At 45.7% G+C, this 14,678-nt stretch overlaps 1 protein-coding gene across 1 annotated transcript; it reads left to right on the forward strand.

Moving 5' to 3' along the window:
• The first annotated feature begins 957 nt into the window (after positions 1-957).
• rcor3 (REST corepressor 3) lies at positions 958-13,137 on the forward strand. Its single transcript, XM_065960811.1, has 12 exons — positions 958-1,578; positions 1,666-1,722; positions 2,290-2,367; positions 5,517-5,569; positions 6,079-6,240; positions 6,315-6,439; positions 7,159-7,237; positions 7,469-7,684; positions 9,810-9,887; positions 9,973-10,030; positions 10,204-10,448; positions 10,850-13,137. Exons 1-12 carry the CDS (start codon positions 1,455-1,457, stop codon positions 11,234-11,236), a joined length of 1,662 nt encoding a protein of 553 aa, XP_065816883.1. The 5' UTR covers positions 958-1,454; the 3' UTR covers positions 11,237-13,137.
• Positions 13,138-14,678: the final 1,541 nt, after the last annotated feature.

Consider the following 14,678-nt stretch of genomic DNA (forward strand, 5'->3'; position numbering starts at 1 on the left):
AGAGAGAGACAGAGAGAGAGAGAGACAGAGAGAGAGGGAGAGAGAGACAGAGAGAGAGACAGAGAGACAGAGAGAGAGAGAGAGAGAGAGAGAGACAGAGAGACAGAGAGAGAGAGAGAGGGAGACAGAGATAGACAGAGAGAGAGGAGACAGAGAGAGACAGAGAGAGAGGAGAGAGAGAGAGGGGGAGTGAGAGAGAGAGAGAGACAGAGAGAGAGACAGAGAGAGAGAGAGAGAGAGGGAGACAGAGAGAGACAGAGAGAGAGAGACAGAGAGAGGGAGAGAGAGAGAGGGGGAGTGAGAGAGAGAGAGAGACAGAGAGAGAGACAGAGAGAGAGAGACAGAGAGGGAGACAGAGAGAGACAGAGAGAGAGACAGAGAGACAGAGAGAGAGAGAGAGAGAGAGGGAGACAGAGAGAGACAGAGAGAGAGAGAGGAAGAGAGAGGGAGAGAGAGAGGGAGACAGAGAGAGAGAGAGAGAGAGAGAGAGAGACAGAGAGAGAGGGAGAGAGAGAGGAGACAGAGAGAGACGGAGAGAGAGATGAGAGAGAGACAGAGAGAGAGACAGAGGGAGACAGAGAGAGACAGAGAGAGAGAGAGAGACAGAGGGAGATAGAGAGAGAGGGAGAGAGAGAGAGATATTTATATATATTTATTTATATATATTTATATTTATACATATTTATATTCATATATATTTGTATTTATATATTTGTATTATATATATTTTTATTTTTATTTATATTTGTATTTATATATATTTATATATGTTATTTAAATAGATGTGTAGTTGAATGCTCGTAGTGAGGAGACTCTTATTGTGAAGGCGTGGATAGAACAGGATGTAAAGGGTTAATTAAATGTGCAGGGTTGGTCAAGAAGCAGGACTTCTTCTCTGCAGGCTGAAGCTCACAGCACTGCGCGGTGTCTCCCTCTGCTGGTGGCGACGCGTCAGTGCAGGAACTGAAAACAGAAACGACCGGCGGAATCATCTCCGTTATTCTTCTTTATTTGGGTTGTGAGGTTTAAGGTTCTCATCTCCGTGTAATGACGTCATGTTGAAGTGTTACGTCATGCTAACTTGTATTTCTGTTGGAGTTTATGAGTTTGTGTCGGCGGAGGGATCTGCAGGTAGAGTGCTGCAGCTACTGCTTGGCGCTGCGTAAAAGCCTTCCGCAGCAGTGGTTAGTCCCTCCTGTGAGGCAGGAGAATCTCCCTCTCTGCGATGATTTCAAAGGTTTAAATCCATCAACACTTTAAGGGAAGTTTGCCGTGGTTTTCTGTGACGTGTTGCTCCCTGCGTGCGCAGCTTTTATCGCGCAGGGATCGGAAAGAGGAGTGCTGCAGCGACATCTGCGGAGGTGTGAGCGAACTGCAGCTGAAAACAACCCCGCTCCTGCTGACATTTTACAGCCCGACACAGCGGCCCACACTCGGTGTGAAAGAGCGCGGAGATGCCGGGGATGATGGATAAAGGCTCGGAGTATTTGGGGAAGGGTCGCTCCAACGGAACCAAGAGTCCGTCCAACGCTTCTAACGGACACTTTTCAGACGAGAGCGGCAGCGACGACGAGCACGGTGAGGAGAGCCTCGAACAGCCAAGATCGCTCGTTACCGGGACCGTTTGAGTCTTTATTCACGTTGCTTTATTCTCATGTCTTCCAGATGTGGGTATGCGGGTCGGAGCGGATTATCAGGCCAACATCCCGGAGTTCGAGCCCGGTGAGGTTCCGCTGTTTGAGGCAGAGAGACGGACGGTGGTAGCCTCGGTCACAGCTCGCTCCTCCTCTCACTGCAGGCTGTGATCGAGGCTATACCGACCTGTGAGCGGGGAGAGGGTGAACCCGCTGGTTTGATCTGTCATCATCAAGTGTTTTTATTTGAATTTAGGAACAAAGATTTTAATATATAAATCATGTTCAAACTTTATTATGATCATCGACTCTTCATGAGCTGCACAATAACTCCTTAATGTCATTTATTATAATAATGTTTCTCTCTGATGTTTATGATGCGTCACTTTAATTAATGACTGTAATCTGAAAGAAAACAACAAACTTCTAAATGAATTAGTTTTATATTTTTATTAACGAGGGCGACGTTTATTAAAAGTGAAAGAAACATTAAAAACGTAAACGAGGAAACTCGTTAAGGCTGTTAGGCCAGAGGTCGTGACGAGCAGCCGCTTGAAGGTTCTGATGGTGACCTTAACAAGTTTCCTCGGTAACAACTCTCTGAGTGATTCACTAAAAGCTGTAAATAAATCTTTAAACTGATTCTCTCCCTCAGGTTCCACTAAATACTCGGACAAAGACAGTGGAGGGATGCTGGTCTGGTCTCCGTATCACAACATCATCGACTCAAAGTGTAAGTCCTCTATCAGGTCCTCAGACTGAAGGTGACCCGCTTCTCTTCTGCTTGAAGTTTAATCAGGAGGATTCACATCGAGCGAGTGGGAGGAGGAGGAGGTGGTGACGCTTCTATCTTCTAATTGGCCCTCGACCCCACACACACACGAGCATCTCTACGCTCTTTGTTGACATGTGATTGTTTGTGCTGCTCAGGAAGTGTTGATAAACAGTGCAGGCAAAAATAGTCAGAGTGTAGTCTACCACTTCCACATCCTGGTTCTTCAGATCCTGAGACGCCTCCCCTCCTCCTGCCATGAGGGCGTATGAAAACAGGACCCGTCTGCCTGAAGCTCTCTGAAATGTTCAGGAGTTCATGTTTAGTAATGTTCAGGAGGTCATGTTCAGGAGGTCATGTTTGGAAACATTCAGGAGGTCATGTTTGGAAACATTCAGGAGGTCATGTTCAGGAGGTCATGTTTGGAAACATTCAGGAGGTCATGTTTGGAAACATTCAGGAGGTCATGTTCAGGAGGTCATGTTTGGAAACATTCAGGAGGTCATGTTCAGGAGGTCATGTTTGGAAACATTCAGGAGGTCATGTTTGGAAACATTCAGGAGGTCATGTTTGGAAATGTTCAGGAGGTCATGTTTGGAAATGTTCAGGAGGTCATGTTAGGACATGTTCAGGAGGTCATGTTAGGACATGTTCAGGAGGTCATGTTTGGAAATGTTCAGGAGGTCATGTTCAGGAGGTCATGTTAGGAAATGTTCAGGAGGTCATGTTAGGAAATGTTCAGGAGGTCATGTTTAGAAATGTTCAGGAGGTCATGTTAGGAAATGTTCAGGAGGTCATGTTTAGAAATGTTCAGGAGGTCATGTTAGGAAATGTTCAGGAGGTCATGTTAGGAAATGTTCAGGAGGTCATGTTTAGAAATGTTCAGGAGGTCATGTCAGGAAATGTTCAGGAGGTCATGTCAGGAAATGTTCAGGAGGTCATGTTTGGAAATGTTCAGGAGGTCATGTTCAGGAGGTCATGTTTAGAAATGTTCAGGAGGTCATGTTAGGAAATGTTCAGGAGGTCATGTTCAGGAGGTCATGTTAGGAAATGTTCAGGAGGTCATGTTAGGAAATGTTCAGGAGGTCATGTCAGGAAATGTTCAGGAGGTCATGTCAGGAAATGTTCAGGAGGTCATGTTTGGAAATGTTCAGGAGGTCATGTCAGGAAATGTTCAGGAGGTCATGTCAGGAAATGTTCAGGAGGTCATGTTTGGAAATGTTCAGGAGGTCATGTTCAGGAGGTCATGTTTAGAAATGTTCAGGAGGTCATGTTAGGAAATGTTCAGGAGGTCATGTTAGGACATGTTCAGGAGGTCATGTTTGGAAATGTTCAGGAGGTCATGTTTGGAAATGTTCAGGAGGTCATGTTTGGAAATGTTCAGGAGGTCATGTTAGGACATGTTCAGGAGGTCATGTTTGGAAATGTTCAGGAGGTCATGTTAGGAAATGTTCAGGAGGTCATGTTAGGAAATGTTCAGGAGGTCATGTTTGGAAATGTTCAGGAGGTCATGTCAGGAAATGTTCAGGAGGTCATGTTTGGAAATGTTCAGGAGGTCATGTTTGGAAATGTTCAGGAGGTCATGTTTGGAAATGTTCAGGAGGTCATGTTAGGACATGTTCAGGAGGTCATGTTTGGAAATGTTCAGGAGGTCATGTTTGGAAATGTTCAGGAGGTCATGTCAGGAAATGTTCAGGAGGTCATGTCAGGAAATGTTCAGGAGGTCATGTTTGGAAATGTTCAGGAGGTCATGTCAGGAAATGTTCAGGAGGTCATGTCAGGAAATGTTCAGGAGGTCATGTTTGGAAATGTTCAGGAGGTCATGTCAGGAAATGTTCAGGAGGTCATGTCAGGAAATGTTCAGGAGGTCATGTTTGGAAATGTTCAGGAGGTCATGTTCAGGAGGTCATGTTTAGAAATGTTCAGGAGGTCATGTTAGGAAATGTTCAGGAGGTCATGTTAGGACATGTTCAGGAGGTCATGTTTGGAAATGTTCAGGAGGTCATGTTTGGAAATGTTCAGGAGGTCATGTTTGGAAATGTTCAGGAGGTCATGTTAGGACATGTTCAGGAGGTCATGTTTGGAAATGTTCAGGAGGTCATGTTAGGAAATGTTCAGGAGGTCATGTTTGGAAATGTTCAGGAGGTCATGTTAGGAAATGTTCAGGAGGTCATGTTAGGAAATGTTCAGGAGGTCATGTTTGGAAATGTTCAGGAGGTCATGTCAGGAAATGTTCAGGAGGTCATGTCAGGAAATGTTCAGGAGGTCATGTCAGGAAATGTTCAGGAGGTCATGTTTGGAAATGTTCAGGAGGTCATGTCAGGAAATGTTCAGGAGGTCATGTCAGGAAATGTTCAGGAGGTCATGTTTGGAAATGTTCAGGAGGTCATGTTCAGGAGGTCATGTTTAGAAATGTTCAGGAGGTCATGTTAGGAAATGTTCAGGAGGTCATGTTAGGAAATGTTCAGGAGGTCATGTTTGGAAATGTTCAGGAGGTCATGTTTGGAAATGTTCAGGAGGTCATGTTTGGAAATGTTCAGGAGGTCATGTTTGGAAATGTTCAGGAGGTCATGTTTGGAAATGTTCAGGAGGTCATGTCAGGAAATGTTCAGGAGGTCATGTTTGGAAATGTTCAGGAGGTCATGTTTGGAAATGTTCAGGAGGTCATGTTTGGAAATGTTCAGGAGGTCATGTTAGGACATGTTCAGGAGGTCATGTTTGGAAATGTTCAGGAGGTCATGTTAGGAAATGTTCAGGAGGTCATGTTAGGAAATGTTCAGGAGGTCATGTTTGGAAATGTTCAGGAGGTCATGTCAGGAAATGTTCAGGAGGTCATGTTTGGAAATGTTCAGGAGGTCATGTTTGGAAATGTTCAGGAGGTCATGTTTGGAAATGTTCAGGAGGTCATGTTTAGAAATGTTCAGGAGGTCATGTTAGGAAATGTTCAGGAGGTCATGTTTAGAAATGTTCAGGAGGTCATGTTAGGAAATGTTCAGGAGGTCATGTTAGGAAATGTTCAGGAGGTCATGTTTAGAAATGTTCAGGAGGTCATGTTTAGAAATGTTCAGGAGGTCATGTTTGGAAATGAACTGAGTGTTTCTCCTCCACAGTGGACGAGTACATCGCCATCGCCAAAGAGAAACACGGATACAACGTGGAGCAGGTGGGTGTCTGTCTTCATCTTTTAGCTCCTCGTTTTCTCGGATGTATTTGTACGTTGGCAAGGGAACCCGTTAATTACTGTCGGAATCAGATGTGTCTGTGAAGCTCCTCCCTTCCAGAATATTTCAGTCATGAATGTTTTTTGAGTACGTTTAATTTTTTCAACTTTTAATGTGGATTTTGGAGCGACAGTGTGCTAGCTCAGCTAACAGGCTGCTAACTAGCTAACAGGCTATTTCCTTCGATTCAGTCGCTGATGTTGAGATTAAGAACATGTTTTTTTGCTCATGGTGAATCTGATAAATATTATTCTTCATCATCTTTATTAGTTAGACATGAAACAGTCACATGAAACTGTGTGTGTGTGTGTGTGTGTGTGTGTGTGTGTGTGTGTGTGTGTGTGTGTGTGTGTGTGTGTGTGTGTGTGTGTGTGTGTGTGTGTGTGTGTGTGTGTGTGTGTGTGTGTGTGTGTGTGTGTGTGTGTGTGTGTGTGTGTGTGCTCTCTCTCAGGCTCTGGGGATGCTCTTCTGGCACAAACACAACATCGAGAAGTCTCTGGCCGACCTGCCGAACTTCACGCCGTTTCCTGATGAGTGGACGGTGGAGGACAGAGTTTTGTTCGAGCAGGCGTTCAGCTTCCACGGGAAGAGCTTCCACCGCATCCAGCAGATGGTAACCTCCGTCACACACGGTCTACCTGGACCCGTCACACACGGTCTACAATGCTCTACTTTCTTTTCCTTCAGTTACCTGATAAATCCATCTCCAGTCTGGTGAAGTATTACTACTCCTGGAAGAAGACCCGATCCAGAACCAGTCTGATGGACCGGCAGGCCCGCAAGCTGGCCAACAGGTCCAACCAGGACGACAGGTAGGCTCCAGCTGTCAGGGGTCAGGGGTCAGAGTGCCTCACTTCAAAGTGAGACTCATCAGGCTGTAGTTCACTGGTTTGAACAGCAGGGGGTGCTGAAGCTCTGAGAGTGTCAGAGTGAGCCGGCTCGGAGGGCTGACGGGAGAAAAGACTCACAACATTCACCCCACTTAAAAAGACTCTGGGTTTATGGACTCGGTATCCCACAATGCACACAGGAAGTTGACGATTGTGAAAGAGAAAAATGCTGCTTGTTGTTTATTGTTTATTGTTTATTGTTTGTTGTTTATTGTTTTTTGTGTATTTGTTCTTTGTTTTATTGTTTGTTGTTTATTGTTTTTTGTTTATTTTTGTTGTTTATTGTTTGGTGTTTATTGTTTATTGTTTTTTGTGTATTTGTTCTTTGTTTTATTGTTTGTTGTTTATTGTTTTTTGTTTATTTTTGTTGTTTATTGTTTGGTGTTTATTGTTTATTGTTTTTTGTGTATTTGTTCTTTGTTTTATTGTTTGGTGTTTATTGTTTGTTGGTTATTGTTTGGTGTTTGTTTTTTGTTGTTTATTGTTTGTTGTTTATTGTTTGTTGTTTGTTTTGTTGTTGTTTGTTGTTTATTGTTTGTTGTTTGTTGTTTGTTGTTTGTTGTTTATTGGTTGTTGTTTGCTTTTATTGTTTGTTGTTTGGATGAAGTGAACGGCTGAATTTTGTCTTGTTGTTGCCGTAGCGACGAGGAGATGGAGGAGGCCAATCCCATCGAGGCCAACGACAGCGACTACGACCCAAACAAGGAAACCAAGAAAGAGGTGGGTTAGCAACAGTTACAACGACAACAACTCACCTGAGAGCTGGTCACACGAGGTTTCTGTTTGGTTTTATTTTCTTATATTTAAACTTTGACCCCTATAATGAAGAAGTAGGGGTTTCCTTCACTTCCTGTTTCCTCTTGAAGACTCAGGAGCTCTGTTTAACAAACAGGAAGTTAGCAGCTTCAGACCGCTTTGACCCCGTCAGTAAACGTCTCTCCGTCCTAACAGACCCAGGTGGAGCCGGTGGCGGCGGGCTCTAAGGTGGCGTTGGGTCGGCGGGAGCATCACACCCTCCAGCACCGACACCACCAGCGCTCCCGCTGCCGCCCCCCCAAAGGCATGTACCTGACCCAGGAGGACGTGGTGGCTGTTTCCTGCAGCGCCTCCGCCGCCAACACCCTCCTCCGTCAGCTGGACATGGAGCTGGTGTCACTCAAGAGACAGGTAGGAGGCTCCTCCTTCTCTTCTTCTTCCTCTTCCTCTTCTTCCTCTTCCTCCTCTTCTTCCTCTGCTTCCTCCTCTTCTTCCTCTTCCTCCTCTTCTTCCTCCTCTTCCTCTTCTTCCTCCTCTTCCTCTTCCTCCTCTTCTTCCTCTTCCTCTGCTTCCTACTCTTCTTCCTCCTCCTCCTCTTCCTCCTCTTCTTCCTCTTCTTCCTCTTCCTCCTCTTCTTCCTCCTCTTCCTCTTCTTCCTATTCCTCTTCCGTTTCCTCCTCTTCCTCTTCTTCCTCTTCCTCTGCTTCGTCCTCTTCCTCCTCTTCCTCTTCCTTCTCCTCCTCCTCTTCCTCTTCCTTTTCCACCTCTTCCTCTTCCTTTTCCTCCTCCTCTTCCTCTTCCTTTTCCACCTCTTCCTTTTCCACCTCTTCCTCTTCCTTTTCCTCCTCCTCTTCCTCTTCCTCCTCTTCCTTTTCCTCCTCCTCTTCCTCTTCCTCCTCTTCCTTTTCCTCCTCTTCCTTTTCCTCCTCTTCCTCTTCCTCGTCCTCCTCCTCTTCCTCCTCCATATATCTCTTGAGCTGCTCTGATATGAGTGGGAGGTTTAAAATGTCCCCGATATTCCCCTGAGGCGTCCACACTCTTCCTCTACCTGATCTCTGCTGCCACCTGGAGGTGAGTCCTGCTCAGATTAAATATGGGGCTGCATGCTAAATGGATTTGAGCTTATAAAGTTATTTTATAGTCTTCAGACTACTCAAAGCTCTTACACACTGCAGGTCACCTACACATTCACACACTGATGGTAGAGGCTGCTGAGTAAAGAGTCCATCAGTATTAACTCATCCATTCACACACATTCACACGCTGATGGTAGAGGCTGCTGAGTAAAGAGTCCGTCAGTATTAACTCATCCATTCATACACATTCACACACTGATGGTAGAGGCTGCTGAGTAAAGAGTCCGTCAGTATTAACTCATCCATTCACACACATTCACACACTGATGGTAGAGGCCGCTGAGTAAAGAGTCCGTCAGTATTAACTCATCCATTCACACACATTCACACACTGATGGTAGAGGCCGCTGAGTAAAGAGTCCATCAGTATTAACTCATCCATTCACACACATTCACACACTGATGGTAGAGGCTGCTGAGTAAAGAGTCCATCAGTATTAACTCATCCATTCATACACATTCACACGCTGATGGTAGAGGCTGCTGAGTAAAGAGTCCATCAGTATTAACTCATCCATTCACACACTGATGGTAGAGGCTGCTGTGTAAAGAGTCCATCAGTATTAACTCATCCATTCACACGCTGATGGTAGAGGCTGCTGAGTAAAGAGTCCATCAGTATTAACTCATCCATTCACACACTGATGGTAGAGGCTGCTGAGTAAAGAGTCCATCAGTATTAACTCATCCATTCACACACTGATGGTAGAGGCTGCTGTGTAAAGAGTCCATCAGTATTAACTCATCCATTCACACGCTGATGGTAGAGGCTGCTGAGTAAAGAGTCCGTCAGTATTAACTCATCCATTCACACACTGATGGTAGAGGCTGCTGAGTAAAGAGTCCATCAGTATTAACTCATCCATTCACACGCTGATGGTAGAGGCTGCTGAGTAAAGAGTCCGTCAGTATTAACTCATCCATTCACACGCTGATGGTAGAGGCTGCTGAGTAAAGAGTCCGTCAGTATTAACTCATCCATTCACACGCTGATGGTAGAGGCTGCTGAGTAAAGAGTCCCTCTGTATTAACTCATCCATTCACACGCTGATGGTAGAGGCTGCTGAGTAAAGAGTCCGTCAGTATTAACTCATCCATTCACACACATTCACACACTGATGGTAGAGGCTGCTGAGTAAAGAGTCCGTCAGTATTAACTCATCCATTCACACGCTGATGGTAGAGGCCGCTGAGTAAAGACATGCTCGTTAGGTTAACTGGAGACTCTAAATCGTCTGTAGTTGTGAATGTGAGTGTGGCTGGTTGTCTGTCTCTATATGTCAGCTCTGTGATTGGCTGGTGAACAGTCCAGGGTGTAACCCCGCTTCTCGCCCAATGACAGCCCCCCCAAGACCCCGAACAGGAACACCTGGTTTGATGGTTTGTGTCTCGTCCTTCAGGTTCAGAACGCCAAACAGATGAACAGTGGGCTGAAACACATGCTGGAGTCTGGGATTGATGAGTTCAGGCTGCCGGAGGTATGAAAAGAAATCATCCAATCACATGTGAGCAGGAAACGTCTCCATCTTTATGTTCTGACCTCTGAACTCTTTGTTTCTGCAGGGTAACCAGAAGGTGAACGCCCGCTGGACCACAGACGAGCAGCTGCTGGCCGTTCAAGGTGAGCGTCCAGTCTCAGTGACGACCCCGTCCGGTCTCAGTGACACCCCCATCCGGTCTCAGTGACTAAAGAGTCCCATCTCTCCGTTCCTCCATTGACTTCTTCTTCTGTGTATTTCTCTGGAAGTATAAAAGTCTTCCACATCATCTTAAACTGTCCGCCATGTTCTTCAGGTGTCAGGAAATACGGGAAAGACTTCCAGGCCATCGCTGACGTCATCGGGAACAAGACGGTGGGACAGGTGAAGAACTTCTTTGTGAACTACCGGCGAAGGTTCAACCTGGACGAGGTGCTGCAGGAGTGGGAGGCCGAGCAGGGGACAAGAGCTCCCAACGGAGACAGCGCCACCTCTGGTGAGGAGGGGAAGAACAGCTCCACCACCCCGTCAGGGAAGAGCACCGACGAAGAGGACGAAGAGGTGAGACATGTAGTCGAATGTTTGATCTTCCAGACTTTAGAGAGACACTTCCTGTAATTAAACATACAGATATGAATCAACAGTTAATGTGTCTGCAGAACAGTTTAACACAGAAATGATCAACATCATTCACTTTTTAAAGTCAACCTTTGTTCTCATAATCAAAGGTTCATTCTGGTATTTTAAAAACTGGGAAGTATTTTTCACATGTTTTGGGGTCTTCACTTATTAAAGGTAAAAAACGTTTTGGGCTTCCTCCAGTTGATTCTTCATCCTGCAGCAGGATCAACTGAAGACATTCAGGAACTCAGATAGATCCCCAAAATATGTTGGAATAAATCCCAGGTACAAATGACTTCAGCGTGCTGTAAGAGACATTTAAGATCCTCTCCTTTCCTCAGGGTCAGGTGACGTCCTCTGGTGCTTCTCCAGCTGCCTCCTCTTCTTCTGCACCTCAGATTCCGGTGACATCGAGTGCTTCTTCGTCCTCCTCCCTCCACCAGCCCCCTCCCCTCCTGCGGCCCTCCCTCCCTGCCACGCCCTCCTTGCACCGCCAGCCCCCGCCTCTTCAACAGCAAGCCCGCTTCCTGCAGCCCCGCCCCACCCTGCAGCAGCCCCCGCCTCTCATCCGCCCCTCTAACCCCCTTCCTCCTCGCCTCAACCCCCGCCCCCCTGTTCCCATGGCGCTCTGCAGCAACCCGGGGGGATCAGGGTCAAGCACCGCCCAGCAGCCACCAAGCCTGGCTATCCACCAATCAGAGACGGCTTCTTCTTCTTCGATCCACTAAAGAACGACTTGCAAAAAAAAGGATCTCTGCTGCGTTCAGGCACTGTGGGGAAATCTGAGTGACTTTATCCTTTAACACATTTTCACTACATCCAATCAGCTTGTCCGTTTTATCACACCTGAACTTACAGGTGACACTTTAACACAGAGCGACGTCCAAGAAGTTTGTCCTTCAGTTTTCAGACGCGGTGAACCTGCTGCGTGAGGTTTGATAAGAAGTTTTTCAAACTTTATTAAACCACACCTTCAATCATTGATCCTCAACAGACATGTGGCGTCCCACAGGGTTCAGTCCTGGATCCTTTTTAGTTCTCCATCAGTTTACCTTACTTTGACATGAGTAGACCTTTAAAAAATAACAATGATGTTGACACTTTTTTAAAAGCCCAGGAAATACTCGTAACTGGAGGCGGTTTTGGGATTTATTTTAAGTCATTGCTTGCACTTAGATTTTCGCAGCTTCAAGGATAAGAAAAGATAAAGAGCTGTTTGTAAATTCTTGTGCGGAGATTTGTAAATTGATCGTACAGTTTGGAATCTTTGGGCATGTGCAGACAGATTAGTATGAAGCAAGTCAACTGATGCAAAGCACTACAGCTTTTATAACCTAAACTAGTTTGCAAAGCCTGTCCCTAGATGGGCCTTTAAAATATATAAAACTGTGTGCATGGTTTACAGTCTAAACCGTACGCACAGATTTGGAAACTGTGCCGAATAGAAGCTGATTTGCAAGCAGCTTTTTATTTGTTCTTCCTTGAGGAGCTTGGCACCAATAAATACCAGAAGGTGAAATCTGCGTTGCTTCTGATGTGATCACAGCTCATTGTTCAATCTTCAATTGTTTAAAAAGTTTAAGGATGAGCATGATAATTTTTTATTTTTTAGCTTTCCAGGATCAGCTGACACATCTCATTTAGCCCTGATTTAGTTTTTTGTATTTAATGAATCTGGATTGGATAAACCAGCTCTAGGTCCTGACTTTTAAAGATTACCAAATCCAGATTACGAGACCTTTAGAGGGTACTTCACACTACATTATTTGTCCAGAGCCAAACTCCCCCCAAACTGAAAGATCCTCAGAGCTGCTTTCAATTATAAAATCTGTTTGATACATCAGATGACTTTTGAGCTCCTGGACCCGGGACTTAGTGTCCTCCTGTTGTCGCTAAAATGAACACTTTCACCTTTAGGGGGTGCTGATGGGACTCTGTTTTTATTTATATCCCTCCGATGTTTGCTGCATGTCTCTGAAAATCATCTCATTGGTTCCTACTGAATTTTAAACCCTCACGTTTCAAACCGCTGCTCGCTGAAGTTTCTCTCAAACAAACTGAGAACATAGGCTGCTTTTACTAAAAGAACAAACATGGCGGTGTATCCATGGTAACAGGAGGTGAAGAAGCTCCCTTGATGCCTGTGTGATAGATGGAGAGCAGACGTTTCAGTAGCAGTAGATGTCGACGTGTACGCTTTGGTATCTGTTTAAGTTGTAAGTCACCCGATGAGCGGTCGCTAACTCGTTAGCTGCACGTTGTGGTTGGACGTTGATTTAAAAACACTAAAACTTTCACGCAGACATCGTGGTGCAGTTTGTGTAAATTACTGAAGATGTTTTCACTGTTTGTGATCGTTCTGGAATCTGAAAACCTTCTTGTATCGTCGTCTTCAGACATCACTTTGTCTCTTCATTATTTATTCTTCTGTTTCTTCCAGGTGCTAACACTTTGGACTCAATGTCTTTGATTATTGTGAAAGTGCTCTTAATGCTTTAATGGACAAACATTTCATGTGGGTGGAGTCATCGACTCGCTCATTGAGTCGCTCATCAAGTCCTTTGAGTTTCAGTAGATTCAGTTTTAACTGCTGAGACATCTCGAATAAAAATCGACATTTTTACCATCATCACTGTTTCTGTTCCTCACTGTAACGTCTGCAGCGGGAAAACAGACTGTAACGTCTGCAGCGGGTAAACAGACTGTAACGTCTGCAGCGGGTAAACAGACTGTAACGTCTGCAGCGGGTAAACAGACTGTAACGTCTGCAGCGGGTAAACAGACTGTAACGTCTGCAGCGGGTAAACAGACTGTAACGTCTGCAGCGGGCAAACAGACTGTAACGTCTGCAGGTAAACAGACTGTAACGTCCGCAGCGGGTAAACAGACTGTAACGTCTGCAGCAGGTAAACAGACTGTAATGTCTGCAGCAGGTAAACAGACTGTAACGTCTGCAGGTAAACAGACTGTAACGTCTGCAGCGGGTAAACAGACTGTAACGTCTGCAGGTAAACAGACTGTAACGTCTGCAGCAGGTAAACAGACTGTAACGTCTGCAGCAGGTAAACAGACTGTAACGTCTGCAGGTAAACAGACTGTAACGTCTGCAGCAGGTAAACAGGCTGTAACGTCTGCAGGTAAACAGACTGTAACGTCTGCAGCAGGTAAACAGACTGTAACGTCTGCAGGTAAACATACTGTAACGTCTGCAGCAGGTAAACAGACTGTAACGTCTGCAGCAGGTAAACAGACTGTAATGTCTGCAGCAGGTAAACAGACTGTAACGTCTGCAGGTAAACAGACTGTAACGTCTGCAGCAGGTAAACAGACTGTGACGTCTGCAGCAGGTAAACAGGCTGTGACGTCTGCAGCAGGTAAACAGGCTGTAACGCCTGCAGCAGGTAAACAAACTAACGCCTGCAGCAGGTAAACAGACTGTAACGCCTGCAGGTAAACAGACTGTAACGTCTGCAGGTAAACATACTGTAACGTCTGCAGCAGGTAAACAGGCTGTAACGTCTGCAGCAGGTAAACAGACTGTAACGTCTGCAGGTAAACAGACTGTAACGTCTGCAGCAGGTAAACAGGCTGTGACGTCTGCAGCAGGTAAACAGGCTGTAACGCCTGCAGCAGGTAAACAAACTGTAACGCCTGCAGCAGGTAAACAGGCTGTAATGCCTGCAGCAGGTAAACAGACTGTAATGCTTGCAGCTGTTACATCTACAGCAGGTTAACAGGCTGTAACGTCTGCAGCGGGTAAACAGACTGTAACGCCTTCAGCTGTAACGCCTGCAGCAGGTAAACAGACTGTAACGCCTGCAGCAGGTAAACAGGCTGTAACGCCTGCAGCAGGTAAACAGACTGTAACGTCTGCAGCAGGTAAACAGGCTGTAACGCCTGCAGCAGGTAAACAAACTGTAACGCCTGCAGCAGGTAAACAGACTGTAACGTCTGCAGGTAAACAGACTGTAACGTCTGCAGCAGGTAAACAGGCTGTGACGTCTGCAGCAGGTAAACAGGCTGTAATGCCTGCAGCAGGTAAACAGACTGTAATGCTTGCAGCTGTTACATCTACAGCAGGTTAACAGGCTGTAACGTCTGCAGCGGGTAAACAGACTGTAACGCCTTCAGCTGTAACGCCTGCAGCAGGTAAACAGACTGTAACGCCTG

The sequence above is a fragment of the Labrus bergylta genome, chromosome 1 (genome assembly GCF_963930695.1).
Source record: "Labrus bergylta chromosome 1, fLabBer1.1, whole genome shotgun sequence".
Lineage (NCBI taxonomy): Eukaryota > Metazoa > Chordata > Actinopteri > Labriformes > Labridae > Labrus > Labrus bergylta.

Excerpts from the sequence above, each read along its gene's own strand:
- rcor3 (XM_065960811.1), top strand. The coding sequence starts at position 1,455 with ATGCCGGGGATGATGGATAAAGGCTCGGAGTATTTGGGGAAGGGTCGC. Across the intron at positions 1,579-1,665 it reads CGGCAGCGACGACGAGCACG|ATGTGGGTATGCGGGTCGGA; the intron begins GTGAGGAGAGCC and ends CATGTCTTCCAG. Across the intron at positions 2,368-5,516 it reads CAACATCATCGACTCAAAGT|TGGACGAGTACATCGCCATC; the intron begins GTAAGTCCTCTA and ends TCTCCTCCACAG.